The sequence below is a fragment of the Cherax quadricarinatus genome, chromosome 3 (assembly GCF_038502225.1).
Source record: "Cherax quadricarinatus isolate ZL_2023a chromosome 3, ASM3850222v1, whole genome shotgun sequence".
Lineage (NCBI taxonomy): Eukaryota > Metazoa > Arthropoda > Malacostraca > Decapoda > Parastacidae > Cherax > Cherax quadricarinatus.
The window spans coordinates 12678413-12704971 of NC_091294.1; the positions used below are offsets into that span (position 1 = coordinate 12678413).

At 40.6% G+C, this 26559-nt stretch overlaps 1 protein-coding gene across 3 annotated transcripts in view; it reads right to left on the bottom strand.

The window, feature by feature from the left end:
- LOC128706600 (monocyte to macrophage differentiation factor 2) overlaps window positions 1-26559 on the bottom strand; it is a 249726-nt gene that overhangs the window by 160198 nt on the left and 62969 nt on the right. For all 3 annotated transcript variants that reach the window (XM_053801550.2, XM_053801552.2, XM_053801551.2), the window contains one exon: window positions 18670-18827. In XM_053801550.2, coding sequence (XP_053657525.1) covers window positions 18670-18827 — 158 coding nt within the window. The remainder of the gene's footprint in view (window positions 1-18669; window positions 18828-26559) is intronic.

Consider the following 26559-nt stretch of genomic DNA (forward strand, 5'->3'; position numbering starts at 1 on the left):
AGGGGCCTGGGGATGTTACTAATGAACAGAGGAAATGTTATTTTAGTGCCAGGAATGTTTGTCTTGTTTATTCTGGACCCTATTTGGAAATTGGCATTTTTTGAAATTTGTGTGAAATTGGCAAAATTGCTAAATTCTGACCACTTTATTGGATAGTTGAAATCGGTATATGGGTGGTTTCTTGTACTCATTCGATAAAAAAAATGGAGTTATAGCGAAATAGTTATGATTTTTGTCGACTAGTACACTGGAATTGGCCAAAAATAGGGCTCAAATTGGGCAAAATCGCCGATGCGTGAACATCGTCGAGACCGCTAACTTCGCGAGAGCATAATTCTGTAAGTTTTCCATCAAATTTCATACTTTTGGTGTCATTATGACCGGAAAAATATTCTCTATCTTTTCATAAGAAAAAATATTTTTTTTTTTAAATTTTGGCGACCCTGAGAACAAGTCTCTGAGAGGGCCTGGCGACCCTCAAAGGGTTAAATATCGTATATTAAGTATGAGATGGGGAGCCAGGGCTACCTACACCTGTCTTCCTACAAATAAATACTACTCACCTCTCGCCCTACATTACGATTACAAATACTTTAAGATAAGTAATGAGTGTACTGTACATGTATTTTACTTTTTGTGTTTTTAATGCCTAGTTCTATTACAAGTGTAAACTTGTTGTCTGGCATTTATATGCATTTATAAATGGAAAAAAATGGCATTCTGCTTTCTGGCAATGTCTGCCTGGAACCTAACCCACCGTATAAGTGGGGCCTTACTATATGAAACTCCTTGAAGTATGGTGTTAGACAAGTGTCACTTGTCACTCAAGATTGCTGATCATGCATGGCTCCCAGTGAACCTTGGCATATGCTTTTTATTTGTTCTCACTGTTACATCTGTCTATCTGTCTAGCTCTGTCTCTGTGTATCTGTCTCTGCTATCTGTCTTTGTCTGCCTGTCTCTCTTTGGCTGCCTGTGTATGTCTTTCTCTCTTTCTGTCTATGTCTCTCTGCCTGTCTCTCTCTCTGTCTCAGAGAGAGCTGCTCATGAACCAACAGATATTACACGTTGCAGAATTGCCACATCTTATTCCTGAACAGGTGAAAATGAGTATTACTTGCCAGTCATGCTTATGCCTTTTATCTATAAGCACAGTATAGCACCTTTTTTGGCTTTTTTAGATTATCCTAGGTAATATACATTATGTATGATAACTGAACTTATATGTACCTGTGAGACAGAGACAGAGATATAGATAGAGACAGCCAAAGTCAAATCAGCCAGCCACCCAGCCAGCCTGCCGAACACACATTACACATGTTCCAGAGTTGTTTCTCTTTACTTAGGGCATAGGTTACAAGACATTCTGGCAGGATAACACTACTAGTGGTATCAAAATTCAAAGGGCATGGCACAAATGTTGCACATGGGTTATTATCGAGGTTTGATATTTACTCAACCACTTGTGGCCACATCCATCTCAAAGCCAATAAACTCTGGGTCAACATCACTTTCCTCTTAAAAGGGGAGTGTTAATATGACATGGCATCAGTGAATCCCTAGTGCTTGTCACACTGTTTGCTCTAGCTGGCGCTCAATAGTACTGGTGTTAAGACCCATTCTATACTGACAATGCATCTCTTGTCAATCGTGCCAAATTTGGAGACAGGAAAAACAAAATGTTGAACTACATTTGGAGCACTAGCATTAAGAATATAGATCGTTTGGTCAGTTAATGGGGTTAAGGTCTCAATCACTCTTTTCTTGAGTATGATTCAAGCAAGTCATGGACATCTGAAGAGTCCAGTTCATGGAAATCAAGCCACAGCTTGTGCAATGAGGCAAATATGTTTCCACAAAGCAGGCACATTGCTTGCAGTTAATTGTTCCTAAGCATGAGAAATATTTTAAAATTTGTTGGCCTGCGAATTAGCGCATACACACACACATAAGCACTCACACACACACACACACACACACACACACTATATATATATATATATATAACAGGAAGGGCACTGCAATGGCAATGAGTCATGGTACGTGATGAGGTATCACAGTGGGTGCCTGTGATGACCAGGGTCCCACAGGGGTCAGTCCTAGGACCAGTGCTATTTCTGGTATATGTGAATGACATGATGGAAGGGTTAGACTCAGAAGTGTCCCTGTTCACCAATGATGTGAAGTTAATGAGGAGAATTAAATCAGACGAGGGTCAGGTATGCCTTCAAAGAGACCTGGACAGGCGGGACACCTGGTCCAGCAACTGGCTTCTCAAATTTAACCCCGCCAAATGCAAAGTCATGAAGATTGGGAAAGGGCAAAGAAGACCGCAGACGGAGTATAGGCTAGATGGCCAAAGACTGCAAACCTCACTCGAGGAGAAAGATCTTGGAGTGAGTATAACACCAAGCACGTCTCCGGAAGTACACGTCAACCAGATAACTGCTGCAGTATATGGGCGCCTGGCAAACCTGAGAATAACTTTCCGATACCTTAGTAATGAATCGTTCAAGATACTGTACACCATGTACGTCAGGCTCATATTGCAGTATGCTGCACCTGTTTGGAATTCACACTTGATCAAGCACGTCAACAAATTACAGAAAGTGCAAAGGTTCGCAACAAGGTTAGTTGCAGAGCTAAGGGAAATGTCCTACGAAGAAAGGTTAAGGGAAATCGTCCTGACGACACTGAGGACAGGAGGGTTAGGGGAGACATGATAACAACATACAAAATACTGCATGGAATAGACAAGGTGGACAGAGACAGGATGTTCCAGAGAGGGGACACAGAAACAAGGGGTCACAGTTGGAAGTTGAAGACCCAGATCAGTCACAGGGATGTTAGGAAGTATTTCTTCAGTCATAGAGTAGTAAGGACCTTACATAGCTTTAAGATGAGGTGTGATAAAGCTTATGCAGCAGGGAGAGAGAGGACCTAGTAGCACTCAGTGAAGAGGTGGGGCCAGGAGCCAAGTCTCGACCCTTGCAACCACAACTAGTTGAGTACACAAGCACACTCACACACATGTACACACACAAGCACACGTGCACACTAACACACACACTAACACACGCACTCACACCTGACAGGGAGGCAATGAGTCATGGTACGTAATGATGTATCACAGTGGGCACCTGTGACGAGCGGGGTCCCACAGGGGCCAGTCCTAGGACCAGTGCTATTTTTGGTATATGTGAACAACATGATGGAAGGGTTAGACTCAGAAGTGTCCCTGTTCGCAGACGATGTGAAGTTAATGAGGAGAATTAAATCAGATGAGGACCGGGCAGGACTTCAGAGAGACCTGGACAGACTGGACACCTGGTCCAGCAACTGGCTTCTCAAATTTAATCCCGCCAAATGATAGGGGAAGGGCACAGAAGACCGCAGACAGAGTATAGGCTAGGTGGCCAAAGACTGCAAACCTTGCTCAAGGAGAAAGATTTTGGAGTGAGTATAACACTGAGCATGTCTCCGGAAGCACACATCAACCAGGTAACTGCTGGAGCATATGGGCGCCTGGCAAACCTGAGAACAGCATTCCGATACCTTAATAAGGAATCGTTCAAGACACTGTACACCGTGTACGTCAGGCCCATACTGGAGTATGCAGCACCTGTTTGGAACCCGCACTTGATAATGCACGTCAAGAAACTAGAGAAAGTGCAAAGGTTTGCGACAAGGTTAGTTCCAGAGCTAAGGGGAATGTCCTCTGAAGAAAGGTTAAGGGAAATCGGCCTGATGACACTAGAGGCCAGGAGGGTCAGGGGAGACATGATAATGACATATAAAATACTGTGCGGGATAGACAAGGTGGACAATGACAGGATGTTCCAGGGAGGGGACACAGAAACAAGAGGTCACAATTGGAAGTTGAAGACACAGATGAGTCAGAGAGATATTAGGAAGTATTTCTTCAGTCATAGTTGTCAGGCAGTGGAATAGCCTAGAAAGTAATGTAGTGGAGGCAGGAACCATACATAGTTTTAAGACGAGGTTTGATAAAGCTCATGGAGCGGGGAGAGGGGTCCAGTAGCAACCGGTGAAGAGGCGGGGCCAGGAGCTAAGACTCGACCCCTGCAACCACAAATAGGTTAGGTAAGTACCTAGTTACTTTCTGCATTTTATAAGTAGAACTGATAAATGTTAGAATTACTATTGGTAAGTTTTAGAATTACTGGTATTACTACTGGTATTTATTAGCAGTATGAATACTTAGAGGTGGGCACACACACACACACACACACACACACACACACACACACACACACACACACACACACACACACACAGGAACAAGTGGTCAGGCACTTGTAAAAGCTGTAGTACACATGCACACACACATACAGGATTTCACACCTTCCTGTTAACTGACATGATAACCCTCCCTCTAACATTCCACATTCCACTTCACTATCACTACTAGAACTGTTTTCAAGAGCTTGTAGTTCATATTCACTATCACTATCATCACCAATGCTCACATCTGAGTCCGGAATTTGGGAAAATAGGAGTTTCCTCTTGGTTCTGGTACAACTGAACATGAACAAGACGGCCCAGCAGCAGAGGTGGAAGGCTGAGGGTCGTCTGGGTTTTCCTCACTATTACCGGTATTATGGTCATTAGTTTCAGTCACAACCTCATCAAAACCTTGAAACTCATCTTCACTGGCACTTCCATCTGTATTAGAACTGTCACTGGGGAACAAAAGTGTCCCAATTCGCCGAGGAGTAAGGAGCTTCTTATCGCGAGGTATGGTGAACAAGACCTACTAAAATGGCGTTCCCACAATACGCCACTGGGTCCCAGAATTTGTTTTTTACCATGCACACCCATTTTCTTACATCTAGGCCTACCAGCTGTTTCCCGTTTAATTTGAAGTCGCTAGAATTTATGCGTACTAGTACGGCACCAACCCTGGCGTGCAAGCCGTACTAGTACGGCACCAACCCTGAAAGGGTTAATTCTGCCAATCCATAAAATATTACCACCTGAACCATTATTTGTAAGGTAGATTTTGTGTGCAATTTCAAGATTATTTTACAGAACCCTACTTCACCTTACTACCTCACATTTGTATTAAGTTTAAATAAGATTGTAAAACAGTTAACCACTACTTCTTGTCTAGTTTTAAGTATAGTTCCTTTGTACTATTATCTTATCTAGTTTTAATTAGTTACTATGTATTAGGATTAGTATGCCCAAAATACCTCGGCATGATAGTGGCTATCTTTGTACTTAGCAAATCAAAATTGTAATTACACATTGTAACCTTTACAAAGAAATAAACTTTACTTTACTTTACTTCAAACTACTACAAGATTCAGGGACTGATTACATCATCTTTACCTCTCCACTGCTTCTATTGTCTCCATATTTGCCACGTCTGTATATTTGACAGATGATGCCTATTGTGTAGGCAAAACATTTAGGAATAAAGATACTTAACTGCTGCATATGTCTTAACCCATTAACTGACCAAATGTAGATCTACGTTGTTACCGCTAGCGCTTCAAATGTAGATCAACAGTTTATTTTTCCTGCCTCCAAATTTGGCACGATTGGCCTGAGATGCCTGGTCAGCTGAGAATGGATCTTAACACTCGGTATGAAGAGTATTAAAAAAGTCTAGGACCACTTAGTACCTTGTGGGGACACCTGTTCAATTGAGCCAGCTAGAGCAAACAGCATGGCAAACACTAGGAATTCACTGATGTCATATTGTATTAACACTCCCCTTTCAAGAGAAAAGTAATGCTGACCCTGAGTTTAGTAGGTTTGAGATGGATGTGGCCAAAAATGGTTGAGAAAATATAAAAAACCTCGATAATAACCCATGTGCAATATTTGTGCAACATCCTTTCAATTTTGATACCACTGCTAGTGTCATCATACCAGAATGTCTTATAGTCTTATAGAAACAATTCTGGAGCATACGTAGTACATGTTTGGTAGGCTGGCTGGGTGGCTGATTGACTTTGGATGTCTCTATCTTCATTTGTCTGTATTTATCTCTGTCTGCCTCTGTCTATCAGTCTCTATCTCACAGGTACACATAAATACAATTATACATAGTGTAAATTACCTAGGATAACCCAAAAAATATCCAGATAAAGTGCTATACGTGCTTGTAGATGTAAGGCATAATCAGCATTACTGGCAAGTAATAAGCATTTTCACTTGTTCAGGAATCAGATGTGATGTGTCTGCATCGTGTGTAGTACATGTTGGTTCATGATTGGCTCTCTCTAAGACAGAGAGAGACAAGCAGACAGAGAGACAGGAGGACAGACACAGAGGCAGACAAAGACAGATAAGCAGAGACAGAGCTAGACAGACAGACATGTTTATGTGTAACAGTGAAAACAAATAAAACCAAGGCAGTGCACGATCATCAAGTGTCACAACACTGGTGCACTGTCAGCAGTGGAGTGACATTGTCTTACATCATACCTTTGAGGAATTTCGAGAGTTTATCTACTCTCTGAGCCCGGCCATGGGCCAGGCTCATCTGGTGCTTGCCTGGTCAACCAGGCTGTTGCTGCTGGAAGCCCACTGCCCCACATATCCATCACAGACTGGTTGATCTGGCACCTGGTGAAGATACTTGTCCAGTTTCCTCTTGAAGGCTTGTACACTTGTTCCAGCAGTGTTTCTGATATCTTCTGGTAAGATGTTGAAAAGTCTGGGACCCCGGATGTTGATACAGTGTTCCCTTATTGTCCCCACTGCACCCCTACTCCTCACTGGGTTTATTTTACACTTCCTCCCATATCTCTCACTCCAGTATGTTGTTATGGCAGTGTGCAGATTTGGGACCAAGCCCTCGAGTACCTTCCAGGTACATATTATCATGTACCTCTCTCTCCTCCGCTCCAATGAGTACATGTTTAAGACTTGCAGGCGTTCCCAGTAGTTTAGGTGCTTTATTGGCTCAATGTGAGCCGTAAACAATCTCTCTATTTGTTCCAGCACCGATATTTCTCCTGCCTTGAAAGGGGATGTCAGCAATGAGCAATATTCTAAGTGAGGGAGCACTAGCGATTTGAAGTGTCACCATCAGCATTATTTCCCTTGTTTTGAAAGTTCTCAATATCCACCCTGTCATGTTCCTGGCTGTCGTGATCTTTGTCTTGTTATGGTCTTAAAAGAAAGGTCCACTGACATAATTATTCCTAGGTCTTTTACATGTTCCTTACGTTCTATTTGGTGACCCTCTTGAGTTTTGTATATAGTGCTCCTTTTGAGTTCTTCATTCTTTTCAATACCCAAACAGCTGGAACTTATTACCATTGAACGTCATGTTGTTCTCCACTGTCCACTGGAAAACCCTGTTTATGTCTTCCTGTACTTTTTCAGTGTCCTTTACCGTACTGACTTTCATGCTTATTTTGGTGTCATCTGCAAATGATGATACAAACGTGTGCTGGGTGTTTTTGTCTATGTCTGCTATGAGGATGAGGAACAGCAGAGGTGCCAAGACAGTGCCTTGGGGCACTGAGCTTTTGACCTCGCTGATGTTGGATCTTGTCCTGTTCACTACTACTTTTTGTGTTCTGTGTGCTAGGAAACCGAAAATCCATCTGCCTACCTTCCCTGTAATGCCCAAGGCCTTCATTTTGTGCGCTATCACTCCATAATCGCATTTGTCAAATGCCTTTGCAAAATCTGTGTAAATCACATCTACGTTTTGGTCGTCTTCCAGTGCCTCCGTAATTCTGTCATAATGGTTCAGCAGCTGTGACAGACATGATCGTCCTGCTCTAAAACCATGCTGGTTCGGGTTATGTTGGTTGTGTTGGTCCTTGAAACTTGTAACCTGCCATCTCATCACTCTTTCGAAGATTTTTATGATGTGAGAGGTTAGGGCTACTGGTCTATAGTGCCCTACTACCTCCCTTATACAAAGGAGTTATGTCTGCACTCTTTAAGGCCTCTGGTATTTCACCTAGATCTAAGCTCTTTCTCCAAAGAATACTGAAGGCTCATGCTAGTGGTATTTTTGCACTTCTTTATAAACAGAGCATTCCATGAAACTGGTCCAGGTGCTGAGTGAGTGGGCATGTTTTCCATTTCTTTTTCGAAATCTATGGGATTTGTACTAATGTCAGTCAGTTGGTCCGTGTGGCTTTCTTCTGGAGTGAAAAATATTTCTGCATTTTCTACCTTGCTGTCATTTAGTGGGTTGCTAAACACTGACTCATACTGTTCTTTTAGAATTTCACTCATTTCCTGTTCGTCGTCAGTATACGAGTCTCCTCTCAGTAGTGGTCCAATTCTACAGGTAGTTCTTAGCTTGGATTTTGCGTAGGAATAGAAATATTTTGGGTTTCTTGCAATATCCTGTATGGCCTTTTGTTCCCTTTATACTTCTTCTGTGAGGTATGACATCCTAAGTTTTTGCTCTAATTCAGTGATCTCTCTAAGTCTATCTTTCCTCTGTTGTAGCATATTTGTTTTTTAAGCAGTTCAGTAACCCGTTTTCTTCTTCTGTACCATCTACTACGCTCTCTATATCTGATCTTCTTCTGGGTTTCCTCAATGGTACATGTTTCATATATACTTTGTATGCTTCTGTATTCAGCTTCTCTAGGCACTGGTGGGGATTTACGGTGCTCATCCCTGATTCCCAGGGTATGTCTGATAGCTCTTGGTTTATTTTTTCCCAGTCAATTCTATGGTTGTTAAAATTAAACATTGAACATCCCGTCTCTAACTTTAGTGATGCAGTTTCCTACCCCTGAGTTAATACTGGTTTGAACCTCTATGATGTTATGATCAGAGTAAATAGTTTTGAAACTGTTATGTCTCTGATCAGTTCCTTGTTGTTTGTGAATATCAAATCCAGGGTATTTGCATTTCTGGTGGGATCAATTACCTGTTGGTTTAAAGAGTATTTTTCACAAAGCCTCATTAGTTCCCTGGTACAAAAGCATTTTAGAATATAAATACGTATATCTTTGTATTATACAAATTTTGATTCATTTATATTTGTAAATAGTTTTGAAACTGCTATGTCTCTGATCAGTTCCTTGTTGTTTGTGAATATCAAATCCAGGGTATTTGCATTTCTGGTGGGATCAATTACCTGTTGGTTTAAAGAGTATTTTTCACAAAGCCTCATTAGTTCCCTGGTACAAAAGCATTTTAGAATATAAATACGTATATCTTTGTATTATACAAATTTTGATTCATTTATATTCATTTATATTCTACTGTACAACTATGAAATAATTACTTTCCTACTACACAACTATGATATACTATTTCTTATTATTAAGTAGAATGTAAGCCAATAATGTTAAGTTGGCCCATAATGCCAAGGCATAATAGAGGCTCTCTTTGCATTGCATCCCACTATTGTATATACACAATCTCAATGTACTGTTTGCAAAGACATTAAATAAATAAATAAGTATGTGCCTGTTGAGCCAGGGTGCTTCCCGGAGATATTTCTGGTATAACATTACGTTGCGCCATCTTCCATTTTACTCCTTGGAGATTAAAATCTCCAAGGAGTAAAATATTTGGTGTAGGATTTTCTAACTTATCCAGATAGCTATCTGCCTTACTGAACTGATCTGTGAATTCCTCAGCAGTTGTCGATGGTGGTTTGTATACTAGGATAATTACCAAATTCCTATTTTCAAATTTAATGCCTAGCATTTCTATTATATCATTTGTAGAATTCAGCACTTCTGTGTAACAGAAAGTATCCTCTACATAGATTCCTACTCCTCCCTGTGACCTATTGATTCTATCACATCTATACATGTTGTAGTTTTTCTATCTTTATCTCTCCATCCAAAACATCCCTTGTATGTGTTTCTGTAAATGCTCCAAACATGGCATTCACTTCTGTTAGGAGCCCACTGACGTGACTTTGTCATTTTTATTTGATTTCAAACCCTGTATATTTGCAAATATGAAGCAGGAATTACCAAGTTGGATGTTTTGTCTCGCTCTGTTTCATTAGTACCACTGGTGGTGTACTACCTGGTATGTCCCCTAGTGTACACGCCCTTGGTTTCTCCAGTACTGGCTTCACGTTTGTTTGCTTATTCGGCCTTGACGGGCTGATGCCTGGTTTGGTAACCCCATTTTACTGCCCACCTGTCCTCTCTCTACCATTCCCCCTGTTTGTCTCTTCCTTTGTTTTGATCTTTTCTCTTTTTGTCTAAAAAAGAATGCTGTTCAATTTCCCTTTCTCTGCTAACTCTGTAGCGCCGCGTTCCTTTTACATGGTCTGGGCAGCTCAGGTCATAACATTCTCTGGACTGCGTTGAAGCTTTACACATTACTGGATGGAAGTACCTGCACTCTGTTGAAATGACACTTTCCCTTCCTCAACATGTTTGCCCATTTTCTGGTGTGTTTATTCCAACAATCTCTGCCATACAGGCACATACCTTTAGCATAGTATCTGCAAATGTTCTGACTACCTATATACGTACTGTACAGTGGAACCTCTACTTGCGAGCGTGTCCACGTGCAAGTTTTCCAAATACGAGCAGTCGATGGGTCGATTTTTTGCTTCCATACGCGAGAAAAATTTCCACAAGCGAGCAGACCTCAAGGCAGGTTCCTTGACACTGGTCAGGGGCTCTTGCTCTTGATCTCGGGAATTGTATCTCATTTGTTTGTTGGACTATCTTATTGAAACTTGGGCAATGTATGATGGAAAGATGCTTCTTAATGTACACCAAAAATGAAAGAAATCTAAGCATAAATAATGGAGTTCACTTTTTAGCAATTAGCCACCCCTTAGTGGTAATTTCAAATGGTTTTTATGGTTGTATTCTCGTTTTTTTGGTCTCACTTGATAGAATGGAAGATAAATTACAGAAACAGATATGATTTTGATTGCTTTCATGACAAAAAGTGCCTTGAAATTGAGCTCAACCTAGGAGAAATGGTCCATTGCTTGGCTGTTTCAGTGTAAACAAATGACGTCGCTGTCCATTCCAATATGCAGTCGTGAATGGGTTGACATATTTATACAATTATTGCAATAAGGAATAACAGCAAATCTTATATTTTTGTGTGAATAAAAATTACAAATAATTTATATAATAATAATAACAATAATAATAATAATAATATGCATAATAATAATATGAATAATAACAATACGTATAATAATAATAATAATACGTAGTATAATACAATAATAATAATATAATATGTATAATAATAATACATATTAATTTGAACATGATACAGAGAAGTACAAAAGAATACAGTTAAATGCAGCATGACAAAGCCACTTGAATGCATAGCATTACGGGCAGGCTTAAAATTAACTTAAGATTAACTAAGCAATGAAGTATTCAGTGGTAAAACATTATTGTAAACAGATAATAAGCACGAATGAGTATTACAAAAACAGATATAATAATAATGTACTACATATAATAATTATAATAATAGACGGCTTCAAAAGGCCGTCACTAGATGGCAGTGTTTACCGCAACAAAGAGGGAGCGGTTGTGGCCACCTCCACCTGTTACATAATGACATATTTTATTCATTCTAGAGTATGTATCGTGTTTCTATGTTATTTATATTGTCTGTTATGTCATATTAGATGAACTGTGATATATAAATAAGCCGTATAGATGATATTAGCGAAATTATTCATGAAGAATTTTGCCCGGTCTCCAGACAAACTCTCGTCCACCACCGACACCGCCCGTACCACTACATGAATGACATATTTTATTCATTTTAGAGTATATATCAGGTTCCTATGTTATTTATTTTGTTTATTATGTCATATTAGATGAAGTGAGATAGATAAATAAGCCGTAGAGTTGATATTAGCAAAATTATTGAAGTACAGAATTCCACTGGAACGGATTAATTGCATTTCAATTAATTTAAATGAGGAAAATTGATTCTGCAAACGAGCAAATCCAGTTGCGAGCAAGGTCATGGAACGGATTAAACTCGTAAGTAGAGGTTCCACTGAATACTGATTTTGTCATTCCTAAGTTCTGCCACCTGATCTGAGTTCTCTTGTTCACTTTCTTCTAGGCTAATTTCTTCCCTTGCTCATTTTCATTTGTTCCTGCTCCAGCTTTCTCATCCTCCCTTTCCCTTTCTGCTATGTTATGGATCCCTGTTTCCTTCTTTTCCGACTTGCTCTGTATGACGTTTTCCACTCTTACTTCCACCCCTTGGTTTTCACCTCTATTTGCATTTTCCTCCTTTTCTTGTTCCTTTTCCCCTGTTTTCCACTCTTTATATAACTCTGGCAAGCTCCTTAGAAACTTTCTTATGCTTTCTAGGTTTTCACTTTTCAGTACCTCTTATGCTTAACCAGCTGTCCCTTTCACTGGGGCAAATCCGGAAACGACTTTCTTGTTTTTGGTCATCTGTCATGGTTGCATGAAGCTTTGTACATGATATATGTGATGTTTTACCACATATTTCACAATCGATGCCCCTGATGTTTCTCCCAAAGATTTTTTCACATATACAACAGCCTTTATTCTTGGCCAAGATTACTTTTAAATAGGTGTATGTTGTGGATGGTGTATTTATCATATGTGGCTGGTGGTGGGGTGGCTGGTGGTGGGGTGGCTGGTGGTGGGGTGGCTGGTGGTGGGGTGGCTGGTGGTGGGGTGGCTGGTAGGTGGGCAGGGCGGTGGGAATCCTTGGGTAGAGGGTAGGGACAATAGGAGGAGGGGGCTGTGCAGTGGAGTGGTAAGCTGGGAGATAGGGGTCTGTGGAAAGAAGGTGACGGGGGTGGGATTGTTGGATGGGTGGTGTAAGATCCAGGGAATGGGGTGGGGGCACGAGGAAGGGGCTGGGAGGTGGGATGCGAGTGGCACTTGCGCACTTGTTCCCATATAATTATACCATAGTTTTACACTACACTCGGGATTAAAAGGATTAACTCTTATCCATAAGATCAGTTTACTATATCACTGCCTATTTATATCCTTTTTTCCTCGTTATAACACTTGTATGATAATTTGCACTTCACTATCCATAAGTTCAGTTTACTATATCACTGCCTATTTATATCCTTTTTTCCTTTTTATAACACTTTTTATAAACAACTATTGGAGGATAGATGGGCTAATGAGAGCATAGGCAATGGGGTCGAAGAGGTAAGATAAGATAAGATAAGATTTCGTTCGGATTTTTAACCCCGGAGGGTTAGCCACCCAGGATAACCCAAGAAAGTCAGTGCGTCATCGAGGACTGTCTAACTTATTTCCATTGGGGTCCTTAATCTTGTCCCCCAGGATGCGACCCACACCAGTCGACTAACACCCAGGTACCTATTTGCTGCTAGGTGAACAGGACAATAGGTGTAAGGAAACGTGTCGGAATTTCCACCCGCCGGGAATCGAACCCGGGCCCTCCGTGTGTGAAGCGGGAGCTTTAGCCACCAGACCACCGGGCCAAGGTTTAAAAATGTAGTGTTAGAGTGTTCAGCAGAAGTTTGTGGTTACAGGAAAGTGGGTGCGGGAGGGAAGAGGAGCGATTGGTGGAATGATGATGTGAAGAGAGTAGTAAGGGAGAAAAAGTTAGCAAATGAGAAGTTTTTACAAAGTAGAAGTGATGCAAGGAGGGAAGAGTATATGGAGAAAAAGAGAGAGGTTAAGAGAGTGGTGAAGCAATGTAAAAAGAGAGCAAATGAGAGAGTGGGTGAGATGTTATCAACAAATTTTGTTGAAAATAAAAAAAAGTTTTGGAGTGAGATCAACAAGTTAAGAAAGCCTAGAGAACAAATGGATTTATCAGTTAAAAATAGGAGAGGAGAGTTATTAAATGGAGAGTTAGAGGTATTGGGAAGGAGGAGGGAATATTTTGAGGAATTGTTAAATGTTGATGAAGATAGGGAAGCTGTGATTTCGTGTATAGGGCAAGGAGGAACGACATCTTGTAGGAGTGAGGAAGAGCCAGTTGTGAGTGTGGGGGAAGTTCGTGAGGCAGTAAGTAAAATGAAAGGGGGTAAGGCAGCCGGGATTGATGGGATAAAGATAGAAATGTTAAAAGCAGGTGGGGATATAGTTTTGGAGTGGTTGGTGCAATTATTTAATAAATGTATGGAAGAGGGTAAGGTACCTAGGGATTGGCAGAGAGCATGCATAGTTCCTTTGTATAAAGGCAAAGGGGATAAAAGAGAGTGCAAAAATTATAGGGGGAAAAGTCTGCTGAGTATACCTGGTAAAGTGTATGGTAGAGTTATTATTGAAAGAATTAAGAGTAAGACAGAGAATAGGATAGCAGATGAACAAGGAGGCTTTAGGAAAGGTAGGGGGTGTGTGGACCAGGTGTTTACAGTGAAACATATAAGTGAACAGTATTTAGATAAAGCTAAAGAGGTCTTTGTGGCATTTATGGATTTGGAAAAGGCGTATGACAGGGTGGATAGGGGGGCAATGTGGCAGATGTTGCAGGTGTATGGTGTAGGAGGTAGGTTACTGAAAGCAGTGAAGAGTTTTTACGAGGATAGTGAGGCTCAAGTTAGAGTATGTAGGAAAGAGGGAAATTATTTCCCAGTAAAAGTGGGCCTTAGACAGGGATGTGTGATGTCACCGTGGTTGTTTAATATATTTATAGATGGGGTTGTAAGAGAAGTAAATGCGAGGGTCTTGGCAAGAGGAGTGGAGTTAAAAGATAAAGAATCACACATAAAGTGGGAGTTGTCACAGTTGCTCTTTGCTGATGACACTGTGCTCTTGGGAGATTCTGAAGAGAAGTTGCAGAGACTGGTGGATGAATTTGGTAGGGTGTGCAAAAGAAGAAAATTGAAAGTGAATACAGGAAAGAGTAAGGTTATGAGGATAACAAAAAGATTAGGTGATGAAAGATTGGATATCAGATTGGAGGGAGAGAGTATGGAGGAGGTGAATGTATTCAGATATTTGGGAGTGGACGTGTCAGCGGATGGGTCTATGAAAGATGAGGTGAATCATAGAATTGATGAGGGGAAAAGGGTGAGTGGTGCACTTAGGAGTCTGTGGAGACAAAGAACTTTGTCCTTGGAGGCAAAGAGGGGAATGTATGAGAGTATAGTTTTACCAACGCTCTTATATGGGTGTGAAGCATGGGTGATGAACGTTGCAGCGAGGAGAAGGCCGGAGGCAGTGGAGATGTCATGTCTGAGAGCAATGTGTGGTGTGAATATAATGCAGAGAATTCGTAGTTTGAAAGTTAGGAGGAGGTGCGGGATTACCAAAACTGTTGTCCAGAGGGCTGAGGAAGGGTTGTTGAGGTGGTTCGGATATGTGGAGAGAATGGAGCAAAACAGAATAACTTCAAGAGTGTATCAGTCTGTAGTGGAAGGAAGGCGGGGTAGGGGTCGGCCTAGGAAAGGTTGGAGGGAGGGGGTAAAGGAGGTTTTGTGTGCGAGGGGCTTGGACTTCCAGCAGGCATGCGTGAGCGTGTTTGATAGGAGTGAATGGAGACAAATGGTTTCTAATACTTGACGTGCTGTTGGAGTGTGAGCAAAGTAACATTTATGAAGGGGTTCAGGGAAACCGGCAGGCCGGACTTGAGTCCTGGAGATGGGAAGTACAGTGCCTGCACTCTGAAGGAGGGGTGTTAATGTTGCAGTTTAAAAACTGTAGTGTAAAGCACCCTTCTGGCAAGACAGTGATGGAGTGAATGATGGTGAAAGTTTTTCTTTTTCGGGCCACCCTGCCTTGGTGGGAATCGGCCAGTGTGATAATAATAATTAAAAAAAAAAAAAACACTTGTACAATAGTTTGCACTTCACTGTCACCTCTGACAATTTTTTTTTGCAGGTGATGGTCGACCCATGAATATATTCCAAATATTATGCACTATATTCATTATATTCCTTATGAGATGAGAAACAGTCCTTCGGTACAAAACACGACCCACTGTGTGGTAACACCTAACTGTGTCTCGGTATCCTAGTCTATTCATTATATGTGGTAACTCGAACCTTCGTGTATCACTTGTCACATGTCAACACCAGGACAAGTAGATTGACCCACCACTGCCACACTTCACTACTGTTTTTTATTTTATTTCCTTTTATTTTATCACTGGTATTTTATCATTGTGTTGTACACTGATTATCTCGAGGATATACACTGTATTCGTTTAGTTTCATATATACTCCAGCATGTCTGAAACAGTGCTGGGACCTATAAATACTTTGCATATATTTATAGTATGTGACCATGACCAGTGAAAATGCACACTTGTCAGTGTGTTTGTGACTATTTGAGTACTATTTTAGTACCTAATATTAGTGTCAGAACAAAGATTGGCTACAAAATCACAAAAAGTACTATAAATTGTAATTATCAGAACATAAAAATTATATATATAAAAAAGAAGGTAAATCAGCAACATTTCTGCAAGCGGCAAGACTCCATGTTGCCGTCAGGTGAGCATCCAGAGCTAACTTCGATGTCTTATATCTTGGTAAGTACTGACCCTAAATTTTTTTTTTATCCTATTACATGTAGAAAAATGCCCTCTTTATTTAACTGTTTGTTTCAAAATACAGCCTCTCCTCACTTTACGATGGAGTTCCGTTCCTAAGACCACATCGGTAAACGAATTCGACGCTAAGAAAGGAGCACCACGCTATAATGGTAGCAGGTTTGTATCAACCATCTTTGATAGTGTTTTAATTTCACCTTTGCACCATTTATAACATTTTTAGTACACCTACCATCCTACTTACAACCTGCGCAACATATGACTACTCGACTTACGACCGTGCGTCTGGCAGCAGGGCTGCCAGATGCATACCGCATACCACCACACAATATTTGACTACTATTCGTGGCAATGTGCCACACAGGCTTGGAAAAATAAACACATAAGCAGTATAATGTGATCCTTTATTGACAACATTTTGCCCACACAAGTAGAGGTAGTAGTAGTAGTTATACATGTGGTGGAAAAGTCAGCTGGTACATAAGAACATAAGAATGGAGGAACACTGCAGAAGGCCTACTGGCCCATACAAGGCAGGTTCTTATCAAAACCACCCTTACCCAAATCTACCCAAGAATTCACTCCTATACCCATGACACCAACCAAACCCAGCCCCAATCAGTAATTACCTATGTCCTTTCTAAATCCAAATTTATCAAGCTTCAATATACTATTTCTGGTTCTTACCTGGTTCAAAAGGTTATAAAAGCTATGGCTTGGGTAGCATAAAAAATAGGACATGCCCAGTTTGGGCCAACAAGTCTGCTGCAGTGTTCCTCCTTTCTTATGTTCTTAAGAACATAAGACTGAAGGAACACTGCAGCAGGCCTAGTGACCCATACAAGGCAGGTCCTTATCAAAACCACCTCTGTATTTGTTCAACCTTTTCCCAAAGCTGCCCAAGAATTTGCTCCCGTACCCCAAACACCCACCAAACCCAGCCCCTCCCACTCGTATATTTGTCCAATCTCTTTTTTAAGCTACCCAGAGTCCTAGCCTCTATTACCCTACTTGGAAGATTCTTCCACGTATCGACAACTCTGTTTGAAAACCAATACTTACGTGTGCCATTATGATGACGTTTCAGTCTGAAACATTGGAATATTGTTCTCAGAAATAAACAACTGTTTGTGTTGTGCACAATGTTTTTCCTAAACCTTACAGTATAAAATACAGTACTAACAGCATAAAAAGTTAGGTAAAAAATGAAATACAAAAATAATCAAATAAAATCATTACAATAACTGTGATAGAACTGCAAAGAAGTGCTGACACAAGCAAGAGAGAGAGCAGCCGACAAAATGTTCTATTCTTACGCTAATATCAACAATATGGTTTATTTACCTATCGCAATTGATCTATTATGACATAAAGCAAAATATCAATAGCATAGAAACATAAAAAATATGCCAGAATAAATATTATCTAGCATAATAAAGAAGGCCTGCTGTGCAGATAGGAAAGAGACTTTGTGGACACACCGACCATAAGGCTTATTATCCCTTCTTTCATCACTCTTATGAGAGAAAATGGATCAAGCACAAGGGCAAACTGTAATAGACACTTGTAGCTTACGAAAACACTGAAAAAAAAAAAGGGATTTTTTGGGGGAAAAAAATATTTCCCGAGTACTCGGGTATGCGTGCGCTTTTGGCTATTTTCTCAGAAGTAAGTTATTCACCTATTTTGTGAAAACCAATCAATAATAATGAACAGATTGAAGTGATTTCCACAACAAACATAAAAGAATGATTGTTTTACAAGATTAAGATTTAATTTTTGAAGTATTCCTATCAGCAATTTTCTAAGGTTCGACTTACGTCCATTTTGATTTTAGACCAATTGGTTGGAACCAAGCTCGGTTGTATGTAGGATGGTAGGTGTATATTTTTAAAAGGTTATACAGTAGTGTATTGTATATTGTAATAAACAGATAGAAGAAATCAGCTCTAATATACATTATTTAAGTATGCATACTGGTCAGAGAGCCTGTCTTAAGTCCGAGGCATCGATAAACAAGTATGTCGCTAAGTGAGGAGAGGCTGTATTCGGAGTGCTGGGTGAGAGAACGCAGATCTACATTTGCACAGTTAATGATTATATATCTTAAAAAAAAAAAAAAAAAAGGAAAAGTGTAGAGTACCTCACTGTCATTCTTGTATGAATTAAAAATGAACATTTACAAACAGTGAAGTCCTTTAGAACAAGTGTGAAATAGTTTACTTGTAATATCCAAGATAGAAGACTATATGGAAGAAGGTTGAGACACTGAAGAGCCCTGCGAGCCCTGCACCATAAATAGTCGCAGCCAACTGATGCATGTCTGAGCGACTAGCCATGACCATCACCACTGCACCGTAAATGGCAGGTAGTACAAACAGCTGAGAAAATATGAAGATAAATGAAAGTAAGCATATGGAAATCCAATTTTCTCTTCATAAAGCTGTAAATAATATAAGTAGTACTGAGAATGATTGTTACACACAGGAAAAAATACTAAATTATCAATTTTTTATTGCACACAGGATTATTATATGCTAACAATACTGCACAAGCACAACAAGTCTTGGAATAAAATGAGATACTTTAAACCAGTACATAATAAATGACTGAATGAATAAATAAATACATTTATAAACAAATAAAAAATAAATAAATACATTTATAAACAAATAAAAAATAAATAAATATACAAAGTATAAATAAACATAAGTGAATTATCATAATTTGCACAGGCTACATTCCTGAAAACTGCACAACTAATAATTTCTGTGACTTATGGACTGAAAAAAATACAAGTAAAATAGGGTTGTGTTCCTCAGAGCACGGTGGCTTGTGGCCCTGAGAGAGTTGAGACACTGAGCGTGTTTCCTTACACTAGTTGTCCATGTTCACCCATCAGTATAAAATGGGTACTTGGGTGTTAGTTGACTGGTGTGGGTTGCATCCTGGGGACAAAACTGACCTAATTTGCCTGAAATGCTCTGCATAACAAGTGATTTTCTATATAGTAGTATGTAAATGATGTCAGCTAGGCCTGTATACCTTGTACACGTACTTGTAGAAATACAGATATTATTATTATAACTCGTGGGTTCTGTCCCCGCCTGTGGTATGGATTATTATTATAAATATTTTTGGTCATAAAAACAATAGTTTTCCCATATATAACATTGTTGATGACAATGCTTTGTGAAATACATGAACTCTAGTGAAGTTCAGACAGTTGAAAGAAAGAGTATAGTAACTAAAATGTTACACTAATACTGTATACTCTTTATTACTTACCTTCAAGTTGAGGTCAAGATGCTTAACGTCGTGAAGTGAGTAGAGGGTGGCTGTGGCCCTACTGCGCCAAGGTTTAACCCTTTGAGGGTTTCGGACGTACTAGTACGGCTTACGACCCAGGGTTTTTGACGTACTAGTATGCCTAAATTCTAGCGCCCTCAAATCTAGTGGGAGAAAGCTGGTAGGCCTCCATATGAAAGAATGGGTCTATGTGGTCAGTGTGCACGGTATAAAAAAATCCTGCAGCACACAGTGCATAATGAAAAAAAAAAAACTTTGACCATTTTTTTGGAATAAAACAGCGACTTTGTACTGTATTTTCGTATGGTATTTATTGTTGTACAGTGGACCCTCAACCAGCGATTGCATCGATTAACGATAAATCTGACTAGCGATTCATTTAAACGCAAAAATTTTGCCTCGACTAGAGCTTAAAAACCCGACCAGCGCTTTTCGTTCTGTACCATACGCGTCCACTTTGGCCTGAGCGCGCCTCACTTGTCCCTTTGGTGCCAGTGTTTACAAGCCAGCCAGCCACCGCGGTCGCTTCCAAACATACAACTGGAACATTTCATATTATCACAGCCTTCTAGTGATTGCACCTGCAAAATAAGTCACTGTGGGCCCCAAGAAAGTTTCTAGTGCCAACCCTACAGCAAAAAAGGGTGAGAATTACTATGGAGATGAAGAAAGAGATCATTGATAAATATGAAAGTGGAGTGCGTATCTCTGAGCTGGTCAGGTTGTACGTATAATAAACCCCAATCAACCATCGTTACTATTGTGGGCAAGAAAACGGCAATCAAGGAAGCTGTTCTTGCCAAAGGTGCAACTATGTTTTCGAAACTGAGATCGCAAGTACTCGAAGATGTTGAGAGACTGTTATTGGTGTGGATAAACGAGAAACAGATAGCAGGAGACAACATCTCTCAAGTGATCATATGTGAAAAGGCTAGGAAGTTGCATGACGATTTAATTAAAAAAATGCCAGCAACTAGTGATGTGAGTGAATGTAAGGCCAGCAAAGGTTGGTTTGAGAGATTTAAGAAGCGTAGTGGCATTCATAGTGTGATAAGGCATGGTGAGGGTGCCAGTTCGGACCACAAATCGGCTGAAAAATATGTGCAGGACTTCAAGGAGTACATAGACAGTGAAGGACTGAAACCTGAACAAGTGTTTAATTGTGACGAAACAGGCCTGTTTTGGAAGAAAATGCCAAGCAGGACGTACATTACTCAGGAGGAAAAGGCACTCCCATTAGGGAAATGTGTGCAAAGTGGCTTGAAGTGCAAACCTTTTTTGATGAAAATCACCTTCAGACAGCTACTGCAAGCCGTGTTGGCAACCTGTACAATGACACTGTTGTGAACCACTTTAGGAAAGTCATAAAGGAAAGAGAGGTACAGGCCACTATGGACAGATATGTTGTGCGACAGAAGTCCAGTGACTCTCAAGCTGGTCCTAGTGGCATTAAAAGAACAAGGGAAGTAACCCCAGAAAAAGACTTGCTGCCTCAAGTGCTAATGGAAGGGGATTCCCCTTCTAAACAGTAAGAAGATAACGCTCTCCCCTCCTCCCATCCCATCAATCATCACCAGATCTTCAATAAAGGTAAGTGTCATGTAACTGTGCATGTAATCTTCAGTTTGTGTGTATTAAAATTAATATTTCATGTGATAAAAATTTTTTTTTTCAATACTTTTGGGTGTCTTGCATGGATTAATTTGATTTCCATTATTTCTTATGGGGAAAATTAACTTGACTAACGATTATTTTGACTAACGATGAGCTCTCAGGAACGGATTAATATCGCTGGTTGAGGGTCCACTGTCTTCTAATTTTCTTGGTCTCATTTTATAGAATGAAAGGCATATCATAGAAATTGAGATGATGTTGACTGGTTTTACAATGAAAAGTACCCTGAAATTGAGCTCAAAGTAGCAGAAATGTTCGATTTTTACCAAAGTTCAAAAGTAAACAAATCATGCCAAGCGTCCAATACACGTCAACTGGTGAGTCTAATATTCTTTTGCAAGTGCGCCAATTTGATTCATACCAATTTTTACACTAATGCAGTAGTCTGCATAACAGTAAATCTTCTATTTTTTGTGAGAATAAAAATTCAAAGTGGAAAGCAAAAGAATGTAAGAGGGGCCTTGAGACGTGACTAATGAACAGAAGAAATGTCATTTTAGTGCCAGGAATGTATTTCTTGTTTGTTCTGGACCCTATTCAGAAATTGGCATCTTTTGAAATTTGTGTGAAATTGGCAAAATTGCTAAATTCTGACCACTGTACTGGATATTTGAAATTGGTAAATGGGTGGTTTCTTGCACTCATTCAATAGAAACAATGGAGTTCTAGCGAAATATTCATGTTTTCTGTCGACTAGTACAGTGGAACTGGCCGAAAATGGGGCTCAAAGTGGGCAAAATCGCCGATCCGTAAACATCGCCGAGACCGCTAACTTCGCAAGAGCTTATTTCCGTAAGTTTTACATCAAATTTCATATTTTTGGTGTCATTATGATTGGGAAAAGATTCTCTATCTTTTCATAAGAATTTTTTTTTTTTTAAATTTGGCCGACCCTGAGAACGAGTCTTGGAGAGGGCCTGTCGACCCTGAAAGGGTTAAGGTTGGAGGTCTTGCAGTGGAGTGCTCAGGTACTTTGTCATATGCTGGTTTGTTTTACCCTGCAGTTCTTTATACAGCAGATGATAAGGTCAAAGCACCCACTCCAGAGCACGCTTTATAGCAATGCTTCAAGATGAGTCAAGATTCTTTTCAATAAAGAAGTTTGCAACTTTAACAACAGTGTGCAGTAACTCACGTATCTCTTGCAATGTCAGCTTCGCCCCTTCAGTCTCATGTTCTTCGTTCTCGTCCTTTGTTCTCTGCAGCTGGGAATTTAATTCCCGCAACATATCCTCTACAGTTGGTTCCTCATCGTCATCTTCCAAGAGTTTATTGATGTTATCTGGCTGTATATCTTCAAATCCTTCACTTGGCACTCTTCTTGCCAGATAAACAATCCCTGAGCTTGACTTTCCACTGAATGGAAAACCAGCAACACCATTCACCACACTAGGCCATATTTTTCTTCAACCAACATTTCCTGTTGATCTCAGAACATGATCCCATGTTTTTTTCACAAAGGAAGCATCCACAACATTAAATTTGCACTAAAACTCTGGCACTCCACTGTCTGTGTCATCAATTACCACAATTCGTGTGTAGGGGCATCTAAATGTTTTGATAACTCCTCAATCCACTGGTTTTAATCAAGAATGTTGTATTTGGTGGTAAAAAACAAAAAAGCAATCTTGACACCTGGATACATGTCTCCCAGTTGACGATGACTACAACAATTATCAAGGATGAGGAGAACCCTGAATGGAAGATTTTTCAAGGACAGCTATATCCTCACTTCAGGAATAGAGTGATGCCTGAGCCACTCAGTGAAAAAGGACTCAGTTACCCTTGCTGTGGCACTGACTTCCAAATAACAGGCAACATGCTCTTGCCTTTATTCTTTAAACCACAGGGATTCTTGGAGTGAAAAGAAAACAAGGGCTTACAATTAAAGTCTCTTGATGCATTACCACAAAGAGGCATGATGAAATGGTCTGTTGCAGCCTTGATTCTAGGAGCAGTTTTCACATGTTTGCTGATGCATGTTCTGGAGAATATCGTTTTCCAAAACACCTGCACAGGTTTGGAGCCACCTTAAGAGATAATGCTAGCTAGGTCGGGTGAGAATTTTTCTGCAGCCACATGGTCAGAAGAGGCACCTTCCCCACTGAACTTGATATTATGCAAACCACTGTGTATTCTAAATCTGATAGACCATCCAGAACAAAGCATACACTCATTTCTGAGCTGTCCTTCCTCCTCACATATTGTTTTATAGTATGATAAGGCTTTTTCCCTAATAATAAGGCCATCAAGTGGAACATCTCTCTTTTTTTTTTTTCAATCCACACATTTAGTTAACTTTGTTTTATTGAATTGTAATGACCTATTCCTTATTCTTTTACTATGTCACTTTGAGGATTACTCGTTATACAGGCCTCGTCTTCACCTTACTGCCTTGAATTGACTGAACCAATGATTCTCTAATGCCAAACACTCATGCCCTCTCCATGATGCGTGCCCCACTTTTCAGCATCTTGATTACCTCTTTTTTTGTAACAGACATAGTTGCACTCTTAATCTTTTTCCTGGCTTTGCCAGTGCCACCTGCACTGCATTTTGATGCCATGATAAATATCCAGAGATGAGATGGGGTGAGGAAAAGAAGAAAAAACTGAGCAATGTATGCCAAGTGAAAATTGTACAGTACACATCCAGATACAATGGCCCACATGAGAGTCTCTGTGTTTACATCCCCTCACCCTCCCTCACACCTTCTCCTGCTGTGCTAAGACCATGGAGTTGCCTAATGTTTGGTGGGAGGTCTCAGGCCTGTGTGCCGTGGCACTCTTTAGTGGAAATGAATTTTGTTTGGGTGCTCCTTAACCTTTTCAGTGTCAATCCCATTGTACTATGGATTTGACGCCAGGGTCGGAATAAGTCTGTCTGACTTTTTGGAGTTATCCTATGTTTTCCAAACATATGCTGCTATGTATGATAATCTATGTAACTTTATTTGTGTATACCTAAATAAACTTACTTACGATGCCACATGCACTTGAGTAAGTTTATTCTGGTGTACACAAATACAGTTAGATAGATTATCATACATAGCAGCATATGTATAAAATCCTAGGATAACCCAAAAAAGCCAGGGTGACTTATTTCCATAGGGATCACTGAACCTGTACCATGTGATGTCCTGTACTGTACCACCATTCCCTGACCTATATTGAACCCCAAATACTTAATCCTTGTTTGTCCAAATTTGCATCTGGCTAAGTTGATGGTAAAATTATAAGCTTCTAATTTCTTAAAAAGAGCCTCCAGATGGACTAAATGTGAACCCCACTCATCACTAAAGACTACTAGGTCATCGAGGTAGGCTTCAACCCCCTCAAGGTTATAAGTAAGGTCATTCATGAGTCGCTGGAATGTGGACGCCGCGTTGCACAACCCGAATGGGGTAACCAAGTAGTTGAACAAGCCCCCATGCACTGTAAACGCTGATATGTCCTGAGCGCGGTCCATCAGGGGCACTTGATAGTAGCCTCACAGTAAGTCCAGCCGGCTCACATACTTGGCTCTGGCAACCCTATCGATTAAATCATCTACCCTAGGCAAAGGGTAACCATCAGGAACTGTGACGGATTTCACCTTTCTATAATCCGTACAAATACGATAGGTACCATCCGACTTTGGGACTAACACACAAGGCGAGGCCCATGGGCCTTGGTTCTGTTCAATCAGTCCATGGGTCAGCAAAAAGTCGATTTCCTCCTTTAGAGCTTGGTGTTTAATAGGGCTTAAGCGATAAGGGGACTGCTTGATAGCTGCAGCTCCTTGGACATCCACATCATGTGTCTCCAATGTGCAACACTTAGGTATATCGCCAAACAATGATGGGTACTTCAAAATCACATTTTTCACTTCTTTGGCTCGGTCACAGGCCAGATCTTGTAAAAAATCGTACAGGGATCGTAGAACTTGAGTGTTTCTAAGATGGACTTCTACTCCTTTGGAGCAGTCCTCCAAATCCTCTGCTTCTTGCTGGGACTCTAGAAGAATGGCAGCAGTCGGGGCTAACCCTCCATAATATCTCTTCAATTGGTTAACATGGTATGTATGGTCTGATTTCTTTTTCCCTGGGGTACGAACCAGGTAATTCACTTCACTTAGTTTTTTAATGACTTCCAAAGGTCCCTCATATCTTGGTTTCAGTGCATGTCCAGGCATGAATTTTTGAGCCAATACTTTATCTCTGATGTTGAAAGAGCGAGAGGCCGCATGTTCATCATATCATAGTTTCATTTTAGCCTGGGCTTTCTTTAAGTTCTCTGCGGCTAGGTTCCTCGTAAAAGTGAGGTGTTCCTGCATCAAAGCCGGGCATACCTGAACTGACGGAGTACGTCTTCCGGTCCATACATCTTTCGGTACTGCGAGGGGTCCACGTACAGTATAACTATATATTAACTCAAAAGGGCTATACCCTAGACTTTCCTGCTCGCTTTCCCTTACGGCCAGAAGGAAAGGAATGCCCTCGTCCCAGTCTTTACTGAATTGTTCGCAGTAGGAACGCGTCATCACCTTCAATGTTTGATGAAACCGTTCCAATGTTCCTTGGGACTGGGGCCTATAGCTCGTAGCGAGGATAGATCTTATACCAATCCATGATATGTCCTCCTTGAAGATTTTTGAAGTGAAGTTTGATCCTTGATCGGATTGGATCTCACGAGGCAGCCCTACCTGTGAGAAAAACTTTATTAAAGCGTGGACTATTGCGCGAGCATTTATTTTCCTCATGGGGATGGCCTCGGGGTAATGGGTGGCAGATTCCATTATAGTGAATAGGTACTGATTTCCCGCCTTGGTCCTGGGGAGTGGACCTACGCAATCAATGATTAAACGGGAAAAAGGCTCGCCATCTGAGGTGATAGGACAGAGAGGAGCTGGAGGTGGGGTATGAGCAGGTTTGCCGATGGTCTGACAGACCCGGGAATTGCGAAGATGTTCCACCACGGTTTCCCGCATTCTAGGCCCAAAAAGTATTTTGACAACTTTACCATTGTTTTCCTTACTCCCAGATGTCCTCCCATTGGACTATTATGGGTGACCTCCAATGCAAGCTCAAGATAAATCCTAGGTAGGATTAATACATGCTTGGCCTTGGCAAAAGATGCCCCTAGAGAATGT